General features: G+C 45.5%; 1 protein-coding gene across 1 annotated transcript in view; it reads right to left on the bottom strand.

Annotated features, from left to right (window-relative positions):
- Positions 1-23,679, bottom strand: part of LOC142312219 (uncharacterized) — a 139,041-nt gene that overhangs the window by 25,294 nt on the left and 90,068 nt on the right. The window contains exon 8 of the mRNA XM_075351127.1: positions 5,224-6,318. Coding sequence (XP_075207242.1) covers positions 5,224-6,318 — 1,095 coding nt within the window. The remainder of the gene's footprint in view (positions 1-5,223; positions 6,319-23,679) is intronic.

Genomic DNA, 23,679 nt, shown 5'->3' on the forward strand with positions numbered 1-23,679 from the left:
CGTCTAACTGCAATCAATTACAAGCGCCGGTGGGCGGGCAAAACAATGAATATTGAATTGTCGGCTCCGGAAGGGAAAAGCGTGACCCGGAAGCAGTTTGCTGCCATGACACAACCTCGGGTGACTATACCGCGCACGCTCCTACCTCCGTATCCCTTCCACAAACGTTTTTAGTCTCCGGATTCTGGTCCCCATACAGTTATATGGGCACCGGAATCCGGAGCGGATCCGGATTTTATTTTCAATCCGACAGGGATCCGCCGGTCCCGGATTTTGGCCGATTCAATCAACTCTATTCTTGGTTTAACATTCTGATCAGACTGTATGAAGCCCACTGAAACGTCACGGTGAACCTCTGAGTGAGTCCCTACTCTGACGCCTTAATGGTGCGGAACCGTGTGCCAACGATCGCCCCAGCGACAATGCGCCAGTAGCGCAGGTGACCTGGTGCCTCATTGCACCCATGCTACGAGGCTGAGTCCCCTCATTTTTTTGTTTTTACTTGGACCAGAACTACTCCAATTTCGCACAGGTGATTTTAATTAGCAGGAGACTGCAAGAGGGGTCTGCCTTTCCTTTTTCCATTCATACATTATGGTAAAATACAAAAATACTGTAATAAATCTATTGTTAGTGTTTCTCTGCACTGTGTTTTATTGTATATAGCTTCACAGCACAGACATTAATAATTTGCAAAGCACATACAGTGTGTCCACCCATATCCTGTCCACCGCCATTAACTTGAAAACGGCGACAGCTATAGGCATAGAAATGGTGTCTATGTATGGTAAAGTAGCCATGTGCTACGCAATGAAACCACCTATTGTGCCACTTGGTAGAAAACAACGGAGCATTTTTATCTAGAAAACGGAATGAGAGAGAAAAAAAGGGAATTACAAAGTTGTAGGGCATCATCAATTCAAGGCTGTGGACGTGAAGCGATACCTCATGGAGTCCTTCCTACAAGTCATTGGGTATAGTGGCTGCGTGGAGTGGCCTCCACGCTCACCTGACCTGACCCCATTGGACTTCTTTCTGAGGTCACAACAAACAGCAGGTGTATGCGACCCTTCCACCGACATTGCAGCACCTACGACAACGTATCACAGATGCTTGTGCAAACGTGTCACCTACCATATTGCACAAAGTGCAGCAAGATACAGTATGCTGTGCAGAGTCCAGATGTGCATTGCAGCTGACGGTGGCCACTTTGAGCATCGAAGTTAAATGAGCGCCATATGCTTGACCAGCATTCAATGTTTTGGGGGGGTTATGGGTTTCATATCATAGCATTTCTGTATGCAAGGTGTTGATTTGTATTGAATTGATTATGCCCTACAATTTTTTAATTCACTTTTTTCCTCTATCTCGTTCCGTTTACTAGATAAAAATGCTAACTCCGTTGTTTTCCACCAGGTGGCGCAATAGGTGGATTCATTGCGTAGCGCATGGCTACTTTACTATACCTAGACACCACTTCTATGCCTATAGCTGCCGCCGTTCTCAAGTTAATGGCGGTGGACAGTATATGGGTGGACACACTGTATATAAACAGAACACTGCTGCATGGACAGTACATGCACACACAGCTCTGCTACATATTTATATTTACATACACTTATAGCTCTGTTACATGTACACATTTATAGACACACACAGCTCTGCTACATATTTATATTTACATACACTTATAGCTCTGTTACATGTACACATTTATAGACACACACAGCTCTGGTACATATCACTATTAAGTTGCTCTCACACTTGCGTATTGCTTGTATATTAATCGGATGAGTGCTGTCTGATGTTTTATCAGACTCGGCCCAATGTCATACTATGGGGCAGTGCCGATTAGCGATTTTTGTCTCATGCCGATTCCACATGAGAAAAAAAAATTGCTGCATGCTGCGATTGGCAGCGTACCTCGGATCACGCACGTCCATACAATTCTCTGGGCGCGTGTGAAACCATCCGAGTGCAGTCCAATATCCACTGAGACAGACAATGGAGAAGGAGAAAATAATCTCTCCTTCTTCCCTGTGCTCCAAATCTCGCATGCAAGAGAATCAGACCCCAGTAGAATGACACTCGGCTCAGGCTCGCATCAGAGTTTGAGCCTAGTGTAATTTTCATATTGCATCGGATGTTAAACGCTAGTGTGAGTGCCCCCTTATATACATACACAGCTCTGCTAGATACGCACATTTACATGCACACACAGCTCTGATACATGTGCATATTTGCATACACATATACTGCATATTTATTTTCCAGTTCCTTCAAAAGTCATGTGAAATGTCCTGGAGCTAGTCTGGTGGAAGGTTCTTCAGCTGCTCACTCAGGACGTGCAGCCTCTGCGCAGGTGCCGGTAGCTTCCTCTCCTGCTCTGTACCGATCACATAGATCAGTGTGGGGCAGGAGGAGAGAGCAGTTCTCTCAGTGATAGGGAAGAAACTTGTCTCCTCCGTATCAGGAAGCTGCATCCAGACTATTAGTCCCAGTGCCCACGCTGTATAGTTTTGACACGTATTTTCAGAAATCTGCATCAAAATCTGCATGTCCATTGTAAAGCCAGCAAAGTCTATGAGAATTCAGAAGTGCTGTGCCCATGTTGCTTATTTTTCCCTTGCGTATTTGGTACAGATTTGGTGCAGAAAAAAAGAAATCTGCACCAAATACGCAAGAGAAAAATACTCAAGTTGGGCACAGCAGTTCTGAATTTTCATAGACCTTGCTGGCTTCACAATGGACATGCGGATTTTGCTGCAGATTTCTGAAAATACACGTCAAAATCCGCATCAAAATTACGCAGCGTTGGCACAGGGCCTTAGGGTATGTCCACACGATAAGGAAATGCTGCATCAAGGACGCAGTGTACCTTCTGTGGGGCCGTGAGTGCTGCGAGTAGGAAACCGTAGCTGCCCATGCCCACGATCAGTGTTTGGGCAGCTTCGAACTTTCTCTCTGTTCTACCTGCGCAGAACACTTGCAGTTCCGCAGAATAAATTGACATGCTGCATCTCGGGAAGCTGCACTGCATGTCAGTTTATGCTGCGGGAAAAACAAGCACAGTGGGTAGGGGATTTCTATAAAACCTATCCACTGTGCTGGTACTGTAGAATGCAGTGTTTTGACGCAGTGAAAACATACAGCATGCCATATGCTGTGAACACTGATTGTGCGCACGCATCCTAAGACGCATTAACTTATTATCAAGATTCTTTTCCTTGTTAAAAGTGCGTCTTAGGTCACCTGCACACTTTGAGTGTTTGGTGAGATTTTTATCTCAGTAATTGTAAGCCAAAACCAGCAGTCGGTAAAAAATACAGAAGTGGTGCCTGTGATTCAATTATACTTTTCTTCTAACTGTTCCACTCCTGGTTTTGGGTACAAATACTGAGGTAAAACATTCACCAAAACTCAACGTGGCCATATATTCCAAAATATGCAGTATATTGTAAAGTAATTTCCCTTTCTCATTTAATTATACAACTGTCTTTGATATGTTTCTTTCTACAATTTGCCAATAACATATACAGTGCCTACAAGTAGTATTCAACCCCCTGCAGATTTAGCAGGTTTGATAAGATGCAAATAAGTTAGAGCCTGCAAACTTCAAACAAGAGCAGGATTTATTAACAGATGCATAAATCTTACAAACCAACAAGTTATGTTGCTCAGTTAAATTTTAATACATTTTCAACATAAAAGTGTGGGTCAATTATTATTCAACCCCTAGGTTTAATATTTTGTGGAATAACCCTTGTTTGCAATTACAGCTAATAATCGTCTTTTATAAGACCTGATCAGGTCGGCACAGGTCTCTGGAGTTATCTTGGCCCACTCCTCCATGCAGATCTTCTCCAAGTTATCTAGGTTCTTTGGGTGTCTCATGTGGACTTTAATCTTGAGCTCCTTCCACAAGTTTTCAATTGGGTTAAGGTCAGGAGACTGACTAGGCCACTGCAACACCTTGATTTTTTCCCTCTTGAACCAGGCCTTGGTTTTCTTGGCTGTGTGCTTTGGGTCGTTGTCTTGTTGGAAGATGAACTGACAACCCATCTTAAGATCCTTGATGGAGGAGCGGAGGTTCTTGGCCAAAATCTCCAGGTAGGCCGTGCTATCCATCTTCCCATGGATGTGGACCAGATGGCCAGGCCCCTTGGCTGAGAAACAGCCCCACAGCATGATGCTGCCACCACCATGCTTGACTGTAGGGATGGTATTCTTGGGGTCGTATGCAGTGCCATCCAGTCTCCAAACGTCACGTGTGTGGTTGGCACCAAAGATCTCGATCTTGGTCTCATCAGGCCAGAGAACCTTGAACCAGTCTGTCTCAGAGTCCTCCAAGTGATCATGAGCAAACTGTAGACGAGCCTTGACATGACGCTTTGAAAGTAAAGGTACCTTACGGGCTCGTCTGGAACGGAGACCATTGCGGTGGAGTACGTTACTTATGGTATTGACTGAAACCAATGTCCCCACTGCCATGAGATCTTCCCGGAGCTCCTTCCTTGTTGTCCTTGGGTTAGCCTTGACTCTTCGGACAAGCCTGGCCTCGGCACGGGTGGAAACTTTCAAAGGCTGTCCAGGCCGTGGAAGGCTAACAGTAGTTCCATAAGCCTTCCACTTCCGGATGATGCTCCCAACAGTGGAGACAGGTAGGCCCAACTCCTTGGAAAGGGTTTTGTACCCCTTGCCAGCCTTGTGACCCTCCAAGATCTTGTCTCTGATGGCCTTGGAATGCTCCTTTGTCTTTCCCATGTTGACCAAGTATGAGTGCTGTTCACAAGTTTGGGGAGGGTCTTAATTAGTCAGAAAAGGCTGGAAAAAGAGATAATTAATCCAAACATGTGAAGCTCATTGTTCTTTGTGCCTGAAATACTTCTTAATACTTTAAGGGAACCAAACAGAATTCTTGTGGTTTGAGGGGTTGAATAATAAATGACCCTCTGAATAAACTTTTCACAATTTAAAAAAAAAAAAAAAAAGAAATAACATTCTTTTTTGCTGCAGTGCATTTCACACTTCCAGGCTGATCTACAGTCCAAATGTCACAATGCCAAGTTAATTCCGAATGTGTAAACCTGATAAATCTGCAGGGGGTTGAATACTACTTGTAGGCACTGTATAGTTTCTCCCCATCTGAGTTATTTTTGATGGTAACCAAAATATTAATTTTCAGTCATTTATTTTTCACACTCTAGGAATTAGAATGGCTACTCTCTGTGTGGGATTTTTGATGTCTAAGAAAGTGGCATTTTTGGTTAAAAGATTTCCCACATTCTGAACAGGAAAAAGGCTTCTCTCCTGTGTGAGTTCTACGGTGTCTAACAAGATGTGACTTATTTAAAAAACATTTCCCACATTCTGAACATGAAAAAGGTTTCTCCCCTGTGTGAATTCTCTGGTGTATAACAAGACTTGATTTATTTACAAAATATTTCCCACATTCTGAACATGAAAAAGATTTCTCCCCTGTGTGAATTCTCCGGTGTCTAACAAGATAAGATTTATCTACAAAACATTTCCCACACTCTGAACATGAATATGGCTTCTCCCCTGAATGAGTTCTCTGGTGTTTATCACAACTTGATTTGTCTAAAAAACATTTCCCACACTCTGAACACAAATATGGCTTCTCCCCTGTATGAATTCTTTGGTGTTTAACGAAATATGATTGATCTAAAAAACATTTCCCACACTCTGGACATGAATATGGCTTCTCCCCTGTGTGCGTTCTCTGGTGTATAAGAAGAAATGATTTAACTGTAAAACATTTCCCACATTCTGAACATGAATATGGCTTCACCCCTGTGTGTGTTTTCTGATGTGCAACAAGCAGTGATTTCTGTACAAAACATTTCCCACATTCTGAACATGAAAAAGGCTTCTCCCCTGTGTGAGTTCGCTGGTGATCAACAAGAGTCGATTTCCATTTAAAACATCTCCCACATTCTGAACATGGATGTGGCTTCTCACCTGTGTGAGTTCTCTGGTGACTAATAAGAGTTGATTTCCAATTAAAACATTTTCCACATTCTGAACATGAATATGGTTTCTCTCCTGTGTGAGTTCTCTGGTGACTAACAAGAGTCGATTTCAGATTAAAACATTTCCCACACTCTGAACATGAATATGGCTTCTCACCTGTATGAGTTCTCTGGTGACCAATAAGAGTCGATTTCCAAATAAAACATTTCCCACATTCTGAACATGGATGTGGCTTCTCCCCAGTATGAATTATCTCATGCCTAACAAGATTTGTTTTCCGGTTAAAATATCTCCCACATTTGGAACAAGAAAATCTCTTCTCCTCTGTGTTCATTTTTTGATTTTTAACAAAAGATTTTTCGAGGGAAAAATTATTTCCATATTCTGAATATGGAATTGTCTTCGTAGCAGTCTGTAATAAGTCGGAAGATAGAAACTGTTTCAAAGGATCAAATGGCTGACATTTACTGTGAAGAGATGATGGGATATCTGGCGTCATCGCATTCACATCAATTGTATCCTGTGTGTTCTCAAGGTCCTCTAATTTAAAAACCGAAGACATGAGTTGTCCCTCTGATCTCCTGGTACAATCATCTACCAAGAAAAAAAACAATTATTATTTTTGAATAAAATATCCTTGACATTTATATTCTTTAACATTTGTACTTAAAATGTCCATAGAAATAACAAGTTATGTAGTAAAAGTGAAGTATTCACTAAGACAATAACATTTCACAGTCTAGTAGAAGACCTCATGGCAAGAACCAGTAGAGCGTGGTGTTCAATTGTTTGTTGGAATAAAAAGTCACCGAAAAATGTTATGTATGCAAAAATGATACCAATAAAGGAGATCAAACCAACTAATTCTTTGGGTCACTAGAGTTATAGAGTTAATATATTTATATAGGTTTTTTTTATGTTTCACTACTTTTGCACGCAAAACTATATTTACAAAAATGTATATTTTTGCTTCACCATATTCTGATTTTTACTGAAATAGCCATATGAGGGCTTGTTGTCTTCAGATTGAGTAGATGTTTTCATTGATATTTTTTTTATGACTTATGGATTGCTTTTTAATACATTTTGTGTGTCAGTATGATGCAAAGTAAGATTCTTGGCTTTTTTTTTAATTACTTTTTGTTTTACTGTGTTCATTGTTTGGAATACATAAGATGACAGTTTCCTAATTCGGGTTGTTCAGGATGCAGCAATACAGAGAAGCTGTGTTTTTGTGGTGAAACGGCTTTTCAGAATCGTGTGCGCTTTTTTAGTGTTTTTTTTTACTTTGAACTCGTTTACTTATTTCATTTAACACTTTTTTTACTTGTCCCACTGTGGGACATGAATATTTTTCATGTTGTTTGCTGGCCTCATACACTGCAGTACTCGTTTACTGCAGTGCATGAGATCTGTCAGTTTTCACTGCCTGTTAAGGGTGCTTTACACGCTGCGACACCACTAGCGATCGCTAGCGATGTTGAGCGCGATAGCACCTGCCCCCGTCGCTCGTGTGACATTTGGTGATCGCTGCCGTAGCGAACATTATCGCTACGGCAGCGTCACACGCACATACCTTGACAGCGACGTCGCTTTGACTGCTGAACAATCCCTCCTTTAAGGGGGAGAGCGTTCGGCGTCATAGTGACGTCACTGCGTCGTCACTAAGCGGTCGGCCAATAGAAGCGGAGGGGCGGAGATGAGCGGGACATAACATCCCGCCCACCTCCTTCCTTCCTCATTGCCGGTGGACGCAGGTAAGGAGATGTCAGTCGTTCCTACGGTGTCACACACAGCAATGTGTGATGCCGCAGGAACGACGAACAACATCGTACCTGTGGTAGCAGCGATATTAAGGAAAGGAGCGACGTGTCAACGATCACCGTTTTTGAACGATTTTACGATAGTTGATCGTCGCTCCTTGGTGTCACACTCTGCGATGTCGCTACCGGCGCTGGATGTGCGTCACTAACGATGTGACCCCGACGATATATCGGTAGTGATGTCGGAGCGTGTAAAGCACCCTTTAAACCCTGCTTACTGCAGGATCTAAAGGGCCATTGTACTCTAAGGTCATCAGATGACCTTGTGGTGAGAGAGAAGCTACAAGCACCCATGATGATCCAGTTAGATGCTGGTGTCACAAATCACAGCAGCACCAAAATGGTTAAATGGACATAATCGGTTCCAAAGCTGGTCATATTCAGCTGACACCCCCTGCATTTTTGCCAGTTGGGGGTCCACTACACACTTAATTGTCTGAAATGTGAAAAAGATGACCTGGGGGTGTGAGAGAAGCACCCACGATGAGGATCTAGTTAGATGTTGGTGTCGCAATTGACAGTGGCACCTGAGGGGTTAATTAAACGTAATCAGTTCCAAAACTGGTGATATACAGCTGATACCCACTACATTGTCACCCGTTGGGGGGGTGTGGCACCCCTGAGGCCTCAGCTGCCACAGAGTATTGCATCTGATTTAGAGCGCTGTACTGATCCAGATAAGAAGGAGTTAACCGCTGGAGTCTGGAGCTTTACACAACATCCTGTGTTCATATCAAATTACACAAGCAGGAAAACAGGTGCAGTCACACTGAAATCAGGGCAAAGGTGGTTGCCATGGCAGTGGGGAACTTCACTGGGAGAGTGAGTCATCTAGAGGGAGGGGGCACTAGAAGTAAAGAGTAGAAGCAGACAGGAAATCACTGCAGAAAGACACAGACTCCAGCCCAAGGCAGAGCAGTAACAACAGCTCCCTGGGGGGTCTGTGACCCAGTTCCCCGACCAAGCAGAACAGTCAGTCAGAGACACAGAAGGAGAGCGAGAGTGTACCAGGACATCAAGGACTCGTAGATCCTAGCAGACTGGAGGGAATCGGACCCGGGTACACCAAGAGTAGCTTAAGACGGTCGGGTGAGCCAGTGAGACTGAGGAGGACATGGCTGCTGAGGAGAAGCTTACTGAACAGCTCCCTTGGTGGCTGGCGCAGACAGGTTGCAGATCCCTAGAATGGACCCTACATCATGTTGCTTCATCAATTCTGCAGGGCCGTGGGTCGACTAGGTAGTCCCCAGGCTAAACTCATTTGAATGGGATACAAGGTGGAACCGAGTCCCCAAGTTGCTTAATGCCTAGGGGACCCACGCAGAGGAGAAAGGTCTTACATGGTCACGGACATCGGTGGTTGCTCCTTGCTTACCCGGGATCGGCTGGGACTTAGCATGGCAGGTGACCGGTACCCCGAGGGCAGCCTTCTAAAGAACTGTGAGTAAAAGACATGGACCCGCAGCCGCTGCCTCGGCCTGTTATTACCGTCGCCCCCCACGCCTCGGCGCCAACGGCCTACTCCCCCGGTCGCCACCGTCCTCCCCGGGGCTCACTCTACCTGTGGGGAGCTGGACTATCTGTCCTGCGTTAACAACAGCCCCGGAGGAAAGTAACATCTCGCGGTGGCGGCTAATCCCTGGCCGTGCACCATGGGTGGCGCTGCAAAGCATCCCCCATCCTCATCCAACACTGCTCCTGGGAGAGAAGAAGTCGCAGGAGGGGTCAGCGGCTGAGACCCCCAGTCACCACCGCCACTGGTGACGCTCCCCAGGGATCCTTCACCCTCCTTCCAACCCCCTTTACACCGGATAACCTTGCACCCACCTGTTTGTCTTTTCATGTAGCCGACGGGGCCACGGAGCCGGGTCAGGCCAGTCACAGCAGCAACCCCAAATACCACTGGCCCAGTGATGAGTAAACCCCTTAGACCCCTGTGGGGCGCTACAGGTGCACTACACGCTTAATCCTCTGTGCTGTGAAAAAGCGGCACAAAGAATTAACGCCCATTAACAACCGCCATGAAAAGTTGTTTCGCCACTGTTAAGGAGTTATAAAAAGAGCATTAAAAAGTCAGAATAAAGGGAAACTCTGCTATTATTGTTCAGGAATTCACAATTAGCTCTCACTGCACATTTTATATTGTCTATTACAAACGTGAAGTTTGGCCACAAAGATTGGACCTGGTCTTGTACGGACCATATGAGCACATTCATCAGCACAGAAGGGAGAGAAAGCAGATTCATCCTTCATGATGCCAGGATTCTAGGAAGGTAACAGCATCATTACCCTCCACCTTCTTTTAGAGGCCCTTAAAAATATTTTTCTTCAAGTGATTTTCTAACCTGTCGGCACATTCTACGTACGCTGTCATTTGTAGATTACAGATCTGAGCAGGTAAGGGTCAGCATCTCCTAATTCTAGGCTGTACAGTCATGGCCAAAAGTTTTGAGAATAACACCAAAATTATATTTTCACATGATCTGTTGCCGTCTGGTTTTTAATTGTGTTTGTCTGATGTTTACATCACATACAGAAATATATTTGCAATCATATTATGAGTACCAAAAGGTTATATTAACAGTTAGAATGAGTTAATGCAGCAAGTCAATATTTGCAGTGTTGACCCTTCTTCTTCCGGACCTCTGCAATTCTCCCTGGCATGCTCTCAATCAACTTCTGGACCAAATCCTGACTGATAGCTGTCCATTCTTGCATAAGCAATGCTTGCATTTTGCCAGAATTTGTTGGTTTTTGTTTGTCCACCCGTCTCTTGATGATTGCCCACAAGTTCTCAATGGGATTAAGATCTGGGGAGTTTCCAGGCCATGGACCCAAAATCTCTATGTTTTGTTCCATGAGCCATTTAGTGATCAGCTTTGCTTTATGGCAAGGTGCTCCATCATGCTGGAAAAGGCATTGTTGGGCGCCAAACTGCTCTTGGACGGTTGGGAGAAGTTGCTCTTGGAGGACATTCTGGTACCATTCTTTATTCATGGCTGTGTTTTTAGGCAATACTGTGAGTGAGCCGATTCCCTTGGCTGAGAAGCACATGAATCATTTCAGGATGCTTAACTGTTGGCATGAGACAAGACTGGTGGTAGAGCTCACCTCTTCTTCTCCTAATAAGCTGTTTTCCAGATGTCCCAAACAATCGAAAAGGGGATTCATCTGAGAAAATGACTTTACCCCAGTCCTCAGCAGTCCACTCCCTGTACCTTTAGCAGAATATCAGTCGGTCCCTGATGTTTTTTCTGGAGAGACGTGGCTTCTTTGCTGCCCTCCTTGAAACCAGGCCTTGCTCAAGCAGTCTCCGCCTCACAGTGCGTGCAGATGCACTCACACCAGCCTGCTGCCATTGCTGAGCTAGCTCGGCACTGCTGGTAGTCCGATCCCGCAGCTGAAACAGTTTTAAGATACGGTCCTGGTGTTTGCTGGTCCTTCTTGGGCGCCCAGGAGCCTTTTTGGCAACAATGGAAGCTCTCTCCTTGAAGTTCTTGATGATGCGATAGATTGTTGACTGAGGTGCAATCTTTGTAGCTGCGATACTCTTCCCTGTTAGGCCATTTTTGTGAAGAGCAATGATGGCTGCACGTGTTTCTTTAGAGATAACCATGGTTAACTGAAGAGAAACAATGATACCAACCACCAGCCTCCTTTTAAAGTGTCCAGTGGTGTCATTCTTACTTAATCATGACTTATTGATCGCCAGCCCTGTCCTCATCAACACCCACACCTGTGTTAATGGAACAATCACTAAAACAATGTTAGCTGCTCCTTTTAAGGCAAGAATGTAATGATGTTGAAATGTGTTTTGGGGGTTAAAGTTCATTTTCTTAGCCAATATTGACTTTGCAAGTAATTGCTGTTAAGCTGATCACTCTTTATGACATTCTGGAGTATATGCAAATTGCCATTAGAAAACCTTAAGCAGTAGACTTTGTAAAAAATAATATTTGTAGCATTCTCAAAGCTTTTGGCCATGACTGTAAGCTCTATAGAAGAAGGGTTCTAAGTGCCCAAAGTAATATGAACAGTTCCAGGTGGAAGAGAATGTTGTAGTCTATGGACGGACTACTCCACCGATAAAGGAGCCACAGCCGGTGACTGAGAAGAATCTGTGACTTCTCTGCATTTAGTGGTTATTACTCACCTGGGTAGTCATATGTAAGAATCTCCACTTTACACCACTCATCATCACTCACATATGTCTCTGTAGTATTAGTATAGGTCAGATCTTCAGCCTGAAACAAATATTGTAAAAGTCACAGACAGATGGAGACGTCACATTACACAAGTATAAAACACATAATACTGATGGATAAAACCAGACTGAGCACAAGACCTTCACAGCCGTCTACACATCATAGGGGAGATTTCATGACACCTCCTCTCCAACTACCTGATGATCCTGAGGAACATTGAGATCTTCTTGTTTACAGTCCTGTGGGAGAAGAGGACGGGGACATCTCTCTGGTGTTGTCCTCTTACTGGATAGAACTGGAGGAAACACATACAGGGACTGAATTCATTCCTTACATACAGATAATTATAGGCCGTGTGTATTTAGTCCGGTATATTACCTGGTGATGTGAGGGGCTGTGGAACCTCCATCATGACGTCCTTGCACAGATCTTTGTGTCCTTCTAAATACTCCCACTCCTCCATGGAGAAATAGACGGCGACATCCTGACACCTTATAGGAACCTGACACATACAATGATACCGTCAGCCCCGATCCCTTTATAGCGTTACTGTATTACTGTATAATGTCCCAGCATTCCCAGCAGTGTCACCTCTCCAGTCAGCAGCTCAATCATCTTGTAGGTGAGTTCTAGGATCTTCTGGTCATTGATGTCCTCATGTATCAGGGGGTGAGGTGGAGGCCCCGTGATTGGGCTCAGGGGTCTTCCCCATTCCTCAGACACAGAGTCCTTACAGCGCTCACTAGAGGTCTTCTTCACTACTGTGTAATCCTGGTTATGGAGAGACACAGTAATAAATCTCACTACAGACATTTCCAGAGTCCTCACCTCTCCAGTTCTGTCCATCTGTTATTCCCATAGATAAGAATGATGTAATGTGACGTCATCAGAATCTCTCACCTCTCCAGTAAGCCGGAAGAGGATCTCTAGGGTGAGGTGTAATATCCTCTCCGCCATCTTGTCCCTGTCCATATCCATCCTTGATGGGTCAATCAGGAAAATTCTCTTATATAGATCTCCCCTGAGAGGATCCGATATTGAAGGGACCTGAATGGATAAACCTTGAGCTGATGTAAAATCATAAAGAATCCCATGTAAAAATATAAAAAGAGGAAACATTCAGTCGTGGCCAAAAGTGTTGTCACGCTTGAAATTGTTCCAGAAATTGAAGTATTTCTCTCTGAAAATTATTACAGTTACACATGTTTTGTTATGGCCATGTTTATTTCCTTTGTGTGTATTGGAACAACACAAAAAAAAGAGAAAAAGAAAATTAATTGGATCACATAAAAATCCCAAAATGGACTGGACAAAATTGTTTGCACCCTCAACCTAATATTTGTCTGCACACCCTTTGGAATAAATAACTGCAATCACTCGCTTTCTATAACTGTCCACAAGCTTCTTACACCTTTCACCTGGAATTTTGGACTGCTCTTTATAAGTTGCTCCAGATCTCTTATTTGAAGGCATCTTCTCCCAACAGCAATTTTAAGATTTCTCCACAGGTGTTCATGGGATTTAGATCCGGACTCATTGCTGCCACTTCAGAACTCGCCTTTGTTTCCATCCATTTTTGGGGACTTCTTGAAGTATGTTTGGGGTGATTATCCTGCTAGAAGATGAAAACCCAGCTTTCTGATACTTGGCACTACCTTGCAACCCCAAATCCTTTGGTAATCTTCAGATTCATGATGCCTGGCACACAGTCAAAACCCCCAGTGCCATGGGCAGCAAAACAACCCCAAAACATCTTTCAACCTCCACCCTATTTGACTGTAGGTCGTGTGTTTTCTTTGTAGCCCTGTTTCCATTTTCGGCAAACAGTAGAATGATGTGCCTTGCCAAAAAACTATCTTGGTATCGTCTGTCCACAAGATGCTTTCGCAGAAGAATTTTGGCTTAGGCTGCTTTCACACATCAGTTTTTTACAATCAGGCACAATCCGGTTTGTGCCTGATGCAACGGATCTGTCTCAGATTGTGTAAAAACTGATGCGAGGGATCCGGTAAAAAAACGGATCCATTTTTTTTTTTTATGCTGAGAGAGAGAGACCCCATCATCACCGCACATACACCGGCACTCCCGTACGCATCATCAGCGCACATACACCGGCACTCCCGCACGCATCATCACGGCACTCCCGCACGCATCATCACCGCATATACACCGACACTCCCGCACGCATCATCACCGCACATACACCGGCACTCCCACACGCATCATCACCGCACACGCAGGCACTCCCGCACGCACCATCACCGCACATACACCGGCATTCCCGCACGCATCATCACCGCACATGCAGGCATTACCTCAGTGACGTCCCCGGTGACAGCGCGATTCCCTTCAGTTGCTGCGTGGAGCTCCCGGGAGCGGCGGGGTTCTACTGCAGCTCCTGTCAGCTTCATGTAGCAGAGCTGAAAGATTCGTGGGACCTCGTGTGGATTACGTCGTACCTGGAGGGTATTTGTGGATTTTAATAAAATGGTGAAAGAGGGTGTTTTTTTGTCTTTTATTCCAAATAAAGTATTTTTTTTGGGTGTATGTGTTTATTTACTTTCACTTACAGGTTAATCATTGGGGGTGTCTCATAGACGCCTGCCATGATTAACTCCTTACTACCCCGATTGCCACCGCACCAGGGCAATTCGGGATGAGCTGGGTAGAGTCCCGGGACTGTCGCATCTAATGGATGCGGCAATTCCGGGCGGCTGCTGGCTGATATTTTTAGGCTGGGGGGGCAACCCATAAAATGGAGCTCCCCATCCTGAATACCAGCCTTCAGCCGAGTGGCTTTATCTTGGCTGGTATCAAAATTTAGGGGGACCGCACGCCGTTTTTTTAATTACTTATTTATTGTACTGCAAGATATAGACCTGCCCACCAGCGGCTGTGATTGGTTGCAGTGAGACAGCTGTCACTCAGCGTGGGGGCGTGTCTGACTGCAACCAATCATAGGCGCCGGTGGGCGGGGAAAGCAGTGAATACGAGATTGAATAATGGGCGGCCGGCATTTTCAAATCAGGAGAAGCCGCCAGCAGTGTGACAGCCGTGCAGCGCCACGACGGTGATCGGTGAGTGGGTGAGATTGAGTGAATGAGTCAGTGAGTGAGAGCGTTTGAGAGAGAAAGAGTGAGAGAGTAATTAATTTTCTGACAGCAATGAATTTATATCACTTTTGGCCATGCTCAGAAGTAAAAACCGGATCCGGTACATGCTTCCGGCGTTTGATGCATGCCACCGGATTCGGCGTGCATAGACTTTCATTAAGCACCATGCCGCACAGCACCGCACCCGGTGCTATGCGTTTTTTTGCCACTGGCAAAAAACGTTCCTCTCTGCGTCCTGTGCGGCCGCCGGAGTGACGATTTTTGCCGCAACCGGCAAAAACCGGATCAAACGCAAGTACATGAGGCACAATCCGGCGCTAATAAAAGTCTATGAGGAAAAACCGCACCCGGCGCCAAAAAAAAACGGATGCGTTTTTCCCGCAAATCGCCGGATTGTGCTGCAGAGCAAAAACCTGATGTGTGAAAGCAGGCTTAGTCACGTTTTGCATATTCCAGTCAAGTTATTTTTATGTTTCCGTGATAGCAATGGGATCCGCCATAGCGTTTCATTTTATTCAAATGTCGATGAATAGTTTGCACTGACACTGGTGCACCCTGTCCCTGCAGGACAGCTTGAATTTCTTTGAAACTTGATTGGGGCTGCTTATCTGGACTATCCTGCATTGCAATTGTTCACCAATTTTTCTCTGCCATCCACATCCAGCGAGATTAGCTACAGTTCCATAGGTTGTAAACTTCTTGGTTATGTTGTGCACTGTAGACAAAGGAACAACAAGATCTCTGAAGATTGTTTTGTAACTTAGAGATTGTTGATATTTTTAAAGGGAACCTGTCATCAGAAATTTCGCCCAAAAGCTAAAAGATTCCCCCTCTGCAGCTCCTGGGCTGCATTCTAGGAAGGTCCCTGTTATTATTGTGCCCCATGTGAGACCAAAATAAAGCCTTTATAAAGTTCTACCTTTTTGTATGCAGCTTCTGTAAATCCATCCCGGGGGCGGGCTCTCTGCCGTCCGTTATTCTGCCCCCTGGTCCTGTATGCCGCCCCCATCGCTCCTTTCCATATCTGATGCGCCGCCCACTGCTCCAGCCATCCCCGCGCATGCCCAGTGCCAGTCTCACAGGACTGAACAGTGTGACCGCTGGTGACGTCTGCGCAGGCAAGTGATTATGGTCGGGGCTGTGACTGTTATCAGCAAGTACCCGGCCATAATCTCGTGAGCGCGCAAACCTCTCCAGCGGTCACACTGAGCTCAGTGTAGATGCTAGACTGTATGGGCTGCTTCCAGGGATGACGTCCCTTTAGTCACGTGATAGTATTTCGAACACGCCCCTATCACGTGATTAAAGGGACGTCATCCCTGGAAGCAGCCCATACAGTCTAGCATCTACACTGAGCTCAGTGTGACCGCTGGAGAGGTTTGCGCGCTCACGAGATTATGGCCGGGTACTTGCTGATAACAGTCACAGCCCCGACCATAATCACTTGCCTGCGCAGACGTCACCAGCGGTCACACTGTTCAGTCCTGTGAGACTGGCACTGGGCATGCGCGGGGATGGCTGGAGCAGTGGGCGGCGCATCAGATATGGAAAGGAGCGATGGGGGCGGCATACAGGACCAGGGGGCAGAATAACGGACGGCAGAAAGCCCGCCCCCGGGACGGATTTACAGAAGCTGCATACAAAAAGGTAGAACTTTATAAAGTCTTTATTTTGGTCTCACATGGGGCACAATAATAACAGGGACCTTCCTAGAATGCAGCCCAGGAGCTGCAGAGGGGGAATCTTTTAGCTTTTGGGCGAAATTTCTGATGACAGGTTCCCTTTAAACAATTTTGGTTCTCAAGTCCACAGAGACAGTTCTCGTCTCCTCTTTCTGTTCTTCATGCTTAGGGCGCTTTTCCACTTGCGTGCCGCTTCTGATGCAGGAGCATAAGAAGCGATATGTAAATGACCCTCTGCTGCAATGTCAGCCGAGGGTCATGCGACTGTGATGCGATCTTGCGATCGCATCACAGGAGTGGAGAAGATGGAGGGGGCACTTTCTCCCCATCTCCTCCGCTGTCTGTCTCTGCGTGCACCGCACTGCAGTCGCATAACATGAGAGTGCAATGCGATTTTACCCACACACGTGAGCCGAGACTCAGTGTAAATCGCAGCATGCTGCGATTGCACCGAGAGCCCAATTCCTGTGGAGAAAAAACGGGACAGATCAGATGAAACTGTCTCATTGATTAACACTGGTGCGAGTGCAATCCGATTTTTTTATAGGATCGAACTCGCACCAGGAAATCGCAGTTGGAAAAGCGCCCTTAGTGTGGCACACACAGACACACAATGCTAAAGATTGAGTCAACTTCTCCCTTTTTTATTTGGTTTCAAGTGTGATTGTCATATTGTCAACCCTGTTACCTGCCATAGGCGAGTTTGAATGAGCATGACATGCTTGAAACAAAAGTTGTTGACTCACAGTTTTGGAAAGGTGCCAACAATTTTGTCTGGACCATTTTGGGGGGTTTGTGTGAAATTAAGTCCAATTTGCATTTTATTCTCACTTTTTTATTGTTCCAAATTCCAATACACAGAAAGGAAATAATATGTATATAACAAAACATGTATAATTGCAATAATTTTCTAGGAGAAATACTTCATTTTCAGGAACAATTTCAAGGGTGCAAACTCTTATAGCCATGACTGTAAAAGTATTCTCTTTTCTCGCATTGACTGGAACATAAGTTGAATTGCTGATTAAGACATGTTAAGGGACTAACACACTATAAAGAGACAAAGACATGGATCGCACATCCCAAAAAATACAATGATCTAAAGCCGCTAGGCAAAAAAATTAAATAACAGAACATGAGGTTCTTTTTATCATTCTGATCAGATTGTATTAAGCCCACTGCCACGTCACGGCGAACCTCTTTGTGGGTCTCTATTCTAAACCTTATAGTGCGGCACTGTGCACTAACCGCTGCTGCAGCGACAAAGCACCAGCAGGGCAGGTGACCTGGAGCCTCACAGCACCCATGCTGCAAGGCGAAGCCCCAAGGCTCCAGGCCCCACCGCCCCACTGACACGAAAACATCACAGCAGCGGCCACCACACAGCACCAGCACCCTGTGAGAAGAGCTGCGCACTCACCTCCCACTGGCTCCCATATGTGAACTGCGAGCAAAAAAGGCTGACCCCTCCTGCAGTCTCCTGATGATTAAAATCACCTGTGCCACATGGGGGGAGTGCAGATCCAAGCAAAAAGAAGAGGGGGATAGAATGTTGTATAACACACTATGGAGAAAAAGACATGGATCGCACATCCCAAAAAATACAATGATCTAAAGCCGAGGGGCAAAAAAAATTAAATAACAGGGACAAACCAGGGGATACAGAAACTGGTGGGAGACCAAAGCAGTGGTGGCACAGAAGTAGTGGAAGATCATTAAAGGGAACCTGACACTAGTTTTTTAGTATCTCAAGAAATGCCACAACCTTTTTCTGCTTTATTTTAGGCATTTCACAAATGATTACATTGTCCCCTGACTCCCCCTGTACACCCCAAAAATATCATTTTATTTAGCCCAGCGCTGTATATAACTGAGGCTAGTCCGGTCCAATGGGCGTACTCCTCGTGGCGTCTGTTACTCCTCTCTGCGCATAAAAGCCATACGCACTGATTCATGTGAATGACGCGTCTTGCCTTATCCCCACAGCTGAACGAAGTCTCACGCCTGCACAGTAGTATCGCCGGCTGAGAAATTAATTTTCTCTAGGGGTCAAATAAGAAACTAACTGCTGTCACAGGCCAAACTAATCAGCTAAACTTAATGGGGTCATCCGACATCCAGGGCTGTGGAGTCGGTAAGCCAAACCTTCGACTCCGACTCTGAGGCTATGTGCGCACGTTGCGTACTGGCCCTGCAGAAATTTCTGCAGCGATTTGAACAGCACATGTGCGCTTCAAATCGTTGCAGAAAGAGTCCGTAGTGAAAAAAAAAAAAGCCGAATCCATGCGCTCTGACTGCAGCCCCTCCCATAGACAGAGCAGGAGCTGCAGGCAGAGCGCAGGAAATAAGTGATATGTCACTTCTTAGAACGCGCTCTTCGGGCAGCAGCCGAAGTGCTGTGCTCTAAGACGCCACGTGCGCACGTCTCCTGCATAATCTTCATAGATTGTGCTGGGGACGCAGGACGCATGCAGTTACGCTGCGGTGCAGATCGCAGCGTAACTGCATGCAAATACGCAACGTGCGCACATAGCCTTACTCCGACTCCTTAATTTCCCTTGCACCGACTCCGACTCCCACATATATTGCTTATATTTAAGTGAAAAATGTATTGTAGTGCAATGTGAACATCAGACATTTAATCATTGTTATGATACAATAATCAAGGTATTTAGATAGAACATAAAATATATTTATTGGAATACAACTTTAGAACACAAAAAGCTGTAATAAATTGTAAATATGTAATACAATATGTAATATAGATTACATATAATGTATATCTTATATATATATATATAAGATATACAAGATATACATTATATGTAATCTATATTACATATTGTATTACATATTTACAATTTATTACAGCTTTTTGTGTTCTAAAGTTGTATTCCAATAAATATTTTTTATGTTCTATCTAAATATCTTGATTATTGTACCATAACAATGATTAAATGTCTGATGTTCACATTGCACTACAATAATTTTTTCACTTAAACATAAGCATTATACTAAATGTTATTTAGTAGGTTTTTGTTGAAAACTGTCTTTTGCCACTTACATAGTTTATTACATAGTGTTATGTATGTATGTATGTATGTATGTATGTATGTATGTATGTATGTATGTATGTATGTATATATATATATATATATATACACACACACACACATATATATATATAACACTACATAATAAACTATGTAAGTGGCAAACAACAGTTTTCAACAAAAACATACTAAATAACATTTGTGCAGTCTATGAATTTGTTGTAAGAAATAGAATTGCCTCCATCAGATCCTCCTTCATAGATGACTTCAAATCTCACCTAATAATTTTAAGGCTAGAGAACAACCTCTCTACACTAACTTGGGTTGGAGGCAAAGCCGTAACCACATGGGCAACATCTCTAACAGTTTCCAGGTATAAAGGAATTGCCTCATGCACAGTCAGTTTTGATAACGGTTGAATTTTTCTATTTCTTTGAGAGCAAGTGAAACATTTTGCTGAAATATGGTCAATCTGATTGCTATAGGAGACAGAGTGAAATCTTTTTCCTTGCGGCAACGCTTTGCCTGCTCCATGTCATCCAAATACTTGTCAAAGTTAAACTCCTCATCTGATGAGGATGAAGATATGGCAGCAGTAGCACTGTCAGGACCTAAGTCCTCCTGCGCCTGGTAGTCCTGTAGGCCACCCATCCTAACTGCTACCTCAGTCAGAGCTTCTTTTCCTTTAGTAAGCTGTTGATCATCAAGCAGTATATGATGACTTGGGTCCACCTAAACAGCTGCCAGAAGAATTTTATTTTCCAATAGCTGTGTCTCCCTCCGTTTCATTGAAGCAGGAATGCCACCTGCGATTAAACCTCCACTTTGGGACAGGCAAAATAGCAAGTTCTTCCACTCCCTTATGAAAATGCTAGGAGTTACATCCTCAGCTTGTAATGGTTTAGTCACGATAAATGGGCAATTAAGCAATTCCTTCAATTCAGCCACCTGTGTCCATTGACCTTCATTTAGGGTTACCTGAAGGTTCACCATATCTATAAGAAACGATTTTAGTTCAAGCAATTGCTCAATCATTAAATAAGTGCTGCCACACCGAGTGGCTTGATCAACAATTGCCCCTTTCCCAGCACATCCCTTCAAGATGGAATCAATTTTAGGGGTTCTGGCGGCAATAACCAATTTCCTCACTTTTGCAATCAGATTTCCAGCATGTCCCTCTTGCAGACTATCTCTTATTGTCAGCTGCAGTGTGTGCACAACACAGCGCATGTGATGAATATGAAAGTGTTTTGAAGCAGCTCCGACAAAATCATCTAATTCTAAAGTATCATTTTGCTGTTCTTCTGTTGTAATATCTGTTTGTTCCTCAGTTACATGAACAGCGCTGTGCCCTTCCATCTCACACATACTGAATCCTACATTTTCTTCTAGCTGTTGTGCATTACTCTCATTTATCAGTTTAATTGTACTAATCATGTTTGAAGCATTGTCCATTACAATAGCAAGAACCTGTTCTTTTTTAAGTTCGTAATCTCGCAGAACTTTTTCCACTAAGGCCCGGAGAAACTGGCTGGTGTGATGAGCTTTAGTATCTTTTACTGCCAGTGTCTTGGTAACAATTTCTTTCTTGTCACAAACATATCGAACATTGATGGCAAAATAATTCAGTGAAATGCAGTGACTCTGGGCATCCCAGCAAAGGCAATGGGTTTCAAGATATGACATTCAGACACATCGTTTCGTGAGGATCTGTTTTTGGGCTCAAAAACAGATCATCACAATGAATGAGCATGCCAGCTTGTGTGGCATTTTCTAATCTGCTTTTGCTATTGAAAACATTATCTATGAGCTCATAAACCTTTCAGGTGCAGTTTTTTAAAAAGCCGATCTGCTTTTGCAGCTGACAAAAGTATCCTCAAAATACGCAGCAAAAATGCTGTGTGAATGTAGCCTTAGATCAGGAATAGAACAGACATTTATAGGACATTTCATAAATTTCCAAATTCCTATGAAAAAATATTCAGCACATTCTGCATTGAAGTACTGTACCCAATTTATTATATATTTTAGGAGTCGGTCCATTTTATACCGACTCCACCAAAATGAGCACCGACTCCACGACTCTGACTCCACAGCCCTGCCGACATAGGTGAATTTCATCTTAAACACTATTCAATGTATTAATCTAATCTCCGTTTTAATATACTTAAAGATTCGCTAACGTTCCATCTCTATTCTTAGTTCTTGGCTTTTTTTAAACTTCCTATAACATTTTGTTTGAGATTCACCAGTGCATGCTGGGATACTCAAATGGGACGTAACTGTCGCAGCCTCTGCCCCTCCCTGAAATGAAGCATCATCACCAGTGATGCCCATTTCCGGGGTTGGGCTCATCCCTCCTATACTGAGCATGTGTCGGTTGTAAGTTCTGACACGTTCAGTATTAGCTCCCGGTGCTATATTCCTTTGAATGCACAGTGGCAGTGCGCTCCCTCGCCTGCTCCAAAGAGAAGTGATGAGCCAGCAAGAGAGTGCAGTGTCAGTATAAATTGTAAGGAGACAATGCAGCAAGCAGGGACTAGCCAAGCCTCTGAAACAGATGTCACTGGTAACGCTTCATTTCAGGGTGGAGAAAGCAGATGAGGCAGTGACCGCATTCTCTGCCCCGGATGACATCCTGTGCAATCATTTCCACCACTGCAGTCTAACCGCTCTCTGGGAAGGTTTTGGATTTTCTATAATCACTTCATGGTCCAAGGTGAGAATCTGAGATGTAATATTGGAATTTGGGAACATTACATTGTGTGGGGGCAGAAAGGGGCTGAGGGCCGGAAAGGGGCCGGGAACAGAGGGCCGGAAAGGGGCCGGGGACAGAGGGCCGGAAAGGGGCCGGGGACAGAGGGCCGGAAAGGGGCCGGGGACAGAGGGCCGGAAAGGGGCCGGGGACAGAGGGCCGGAAAGGGGCCGGGGACAGAGGGCCGGAAAGGGTCTGGGGACCGAGGGCAGGAAAGGGGCCGGGGACCGAGGGCGGGAAAGGGGCCGGGGACCGAGGGCGGGAAAGGGGCCGAGGACAGAGGGCAGGAAAGGGGCCGAGGACCGAGGGCAGGAAAGGGGCCGAGGACCGAGGGCAGGAAAGGGACCGGGGGCGGAAAAGGGGCCAAGGACCGGGGGTGGGAAAGGGGCCGGGGGCGGGAAAGGGACCGGGGACCGAGGGCAGGAAAGGGGCCGGGGACCGAGGGCAGGAAAGGGGTCGGGGACCGAGGGCAGGAAAGGGGTCGGGGACCGAGGGCAGGAAAGGGGCCGGGGACCGAGGGCAGGAAAGGGGCCGGGGACCGAGGGCAGGAAAGGGGCCGGGGACCGAGGGCAGGAAAGGGGCCGGGGACCGAGGGCGGGAAAGGGGCCGGGGACCGGGGGCGGGAAAGGGGCCGGGGACCGGGGGCGGGAAAGGGGCCGGGGACCGGGGGCGGGAAAGGGACCGAGGGTGGGAAAGGGGCCAGGGACCGAGGGCGGGAAAGGGGCCAGGGACAGAGGGCAGGAAAGGGGCCGGGGACCGAGGGCGGGAAAGGGGCCGGGGACCGAGGGCGGGAAAGTGGACGGGGACCGGGGGAGGGAAAGGGGCCGGGGACCGGGGGCGGGAAAGGGACCGAGGGTGGGAAAGGGGCCAGGGACCGAGGGCGGGAAAGGGGCCAGGGACCGAGGGCAGGAAAGGGGCCGAGGACTGAGGGCAGACGGGTTTCCTCACTTCCGGCCTCTCATAGTTGTGGCGTCTGTATCTATCAGAGGAAAAGGAACAAAAACCCCACGATTCATAGATATCAGCGAGAGAAAAACCCCAAGAACGTCTCAGA

Source organism: Anomaloglossus baeobatrachus, chromosome 5 (assembly GCF_048569485.1).
Source record: "Anomaloglossus baeobatrachus isolate aAnoBae1 chromosome 5, aAnoBae1.hap1, whole genome shotgun sequence".
NCBI lineage: Eukaryota > Metazoa > Chordata > Amphibia > Anura > Aromobatidae > Anomaloglossus > Anomaloglossus baeobatrachus.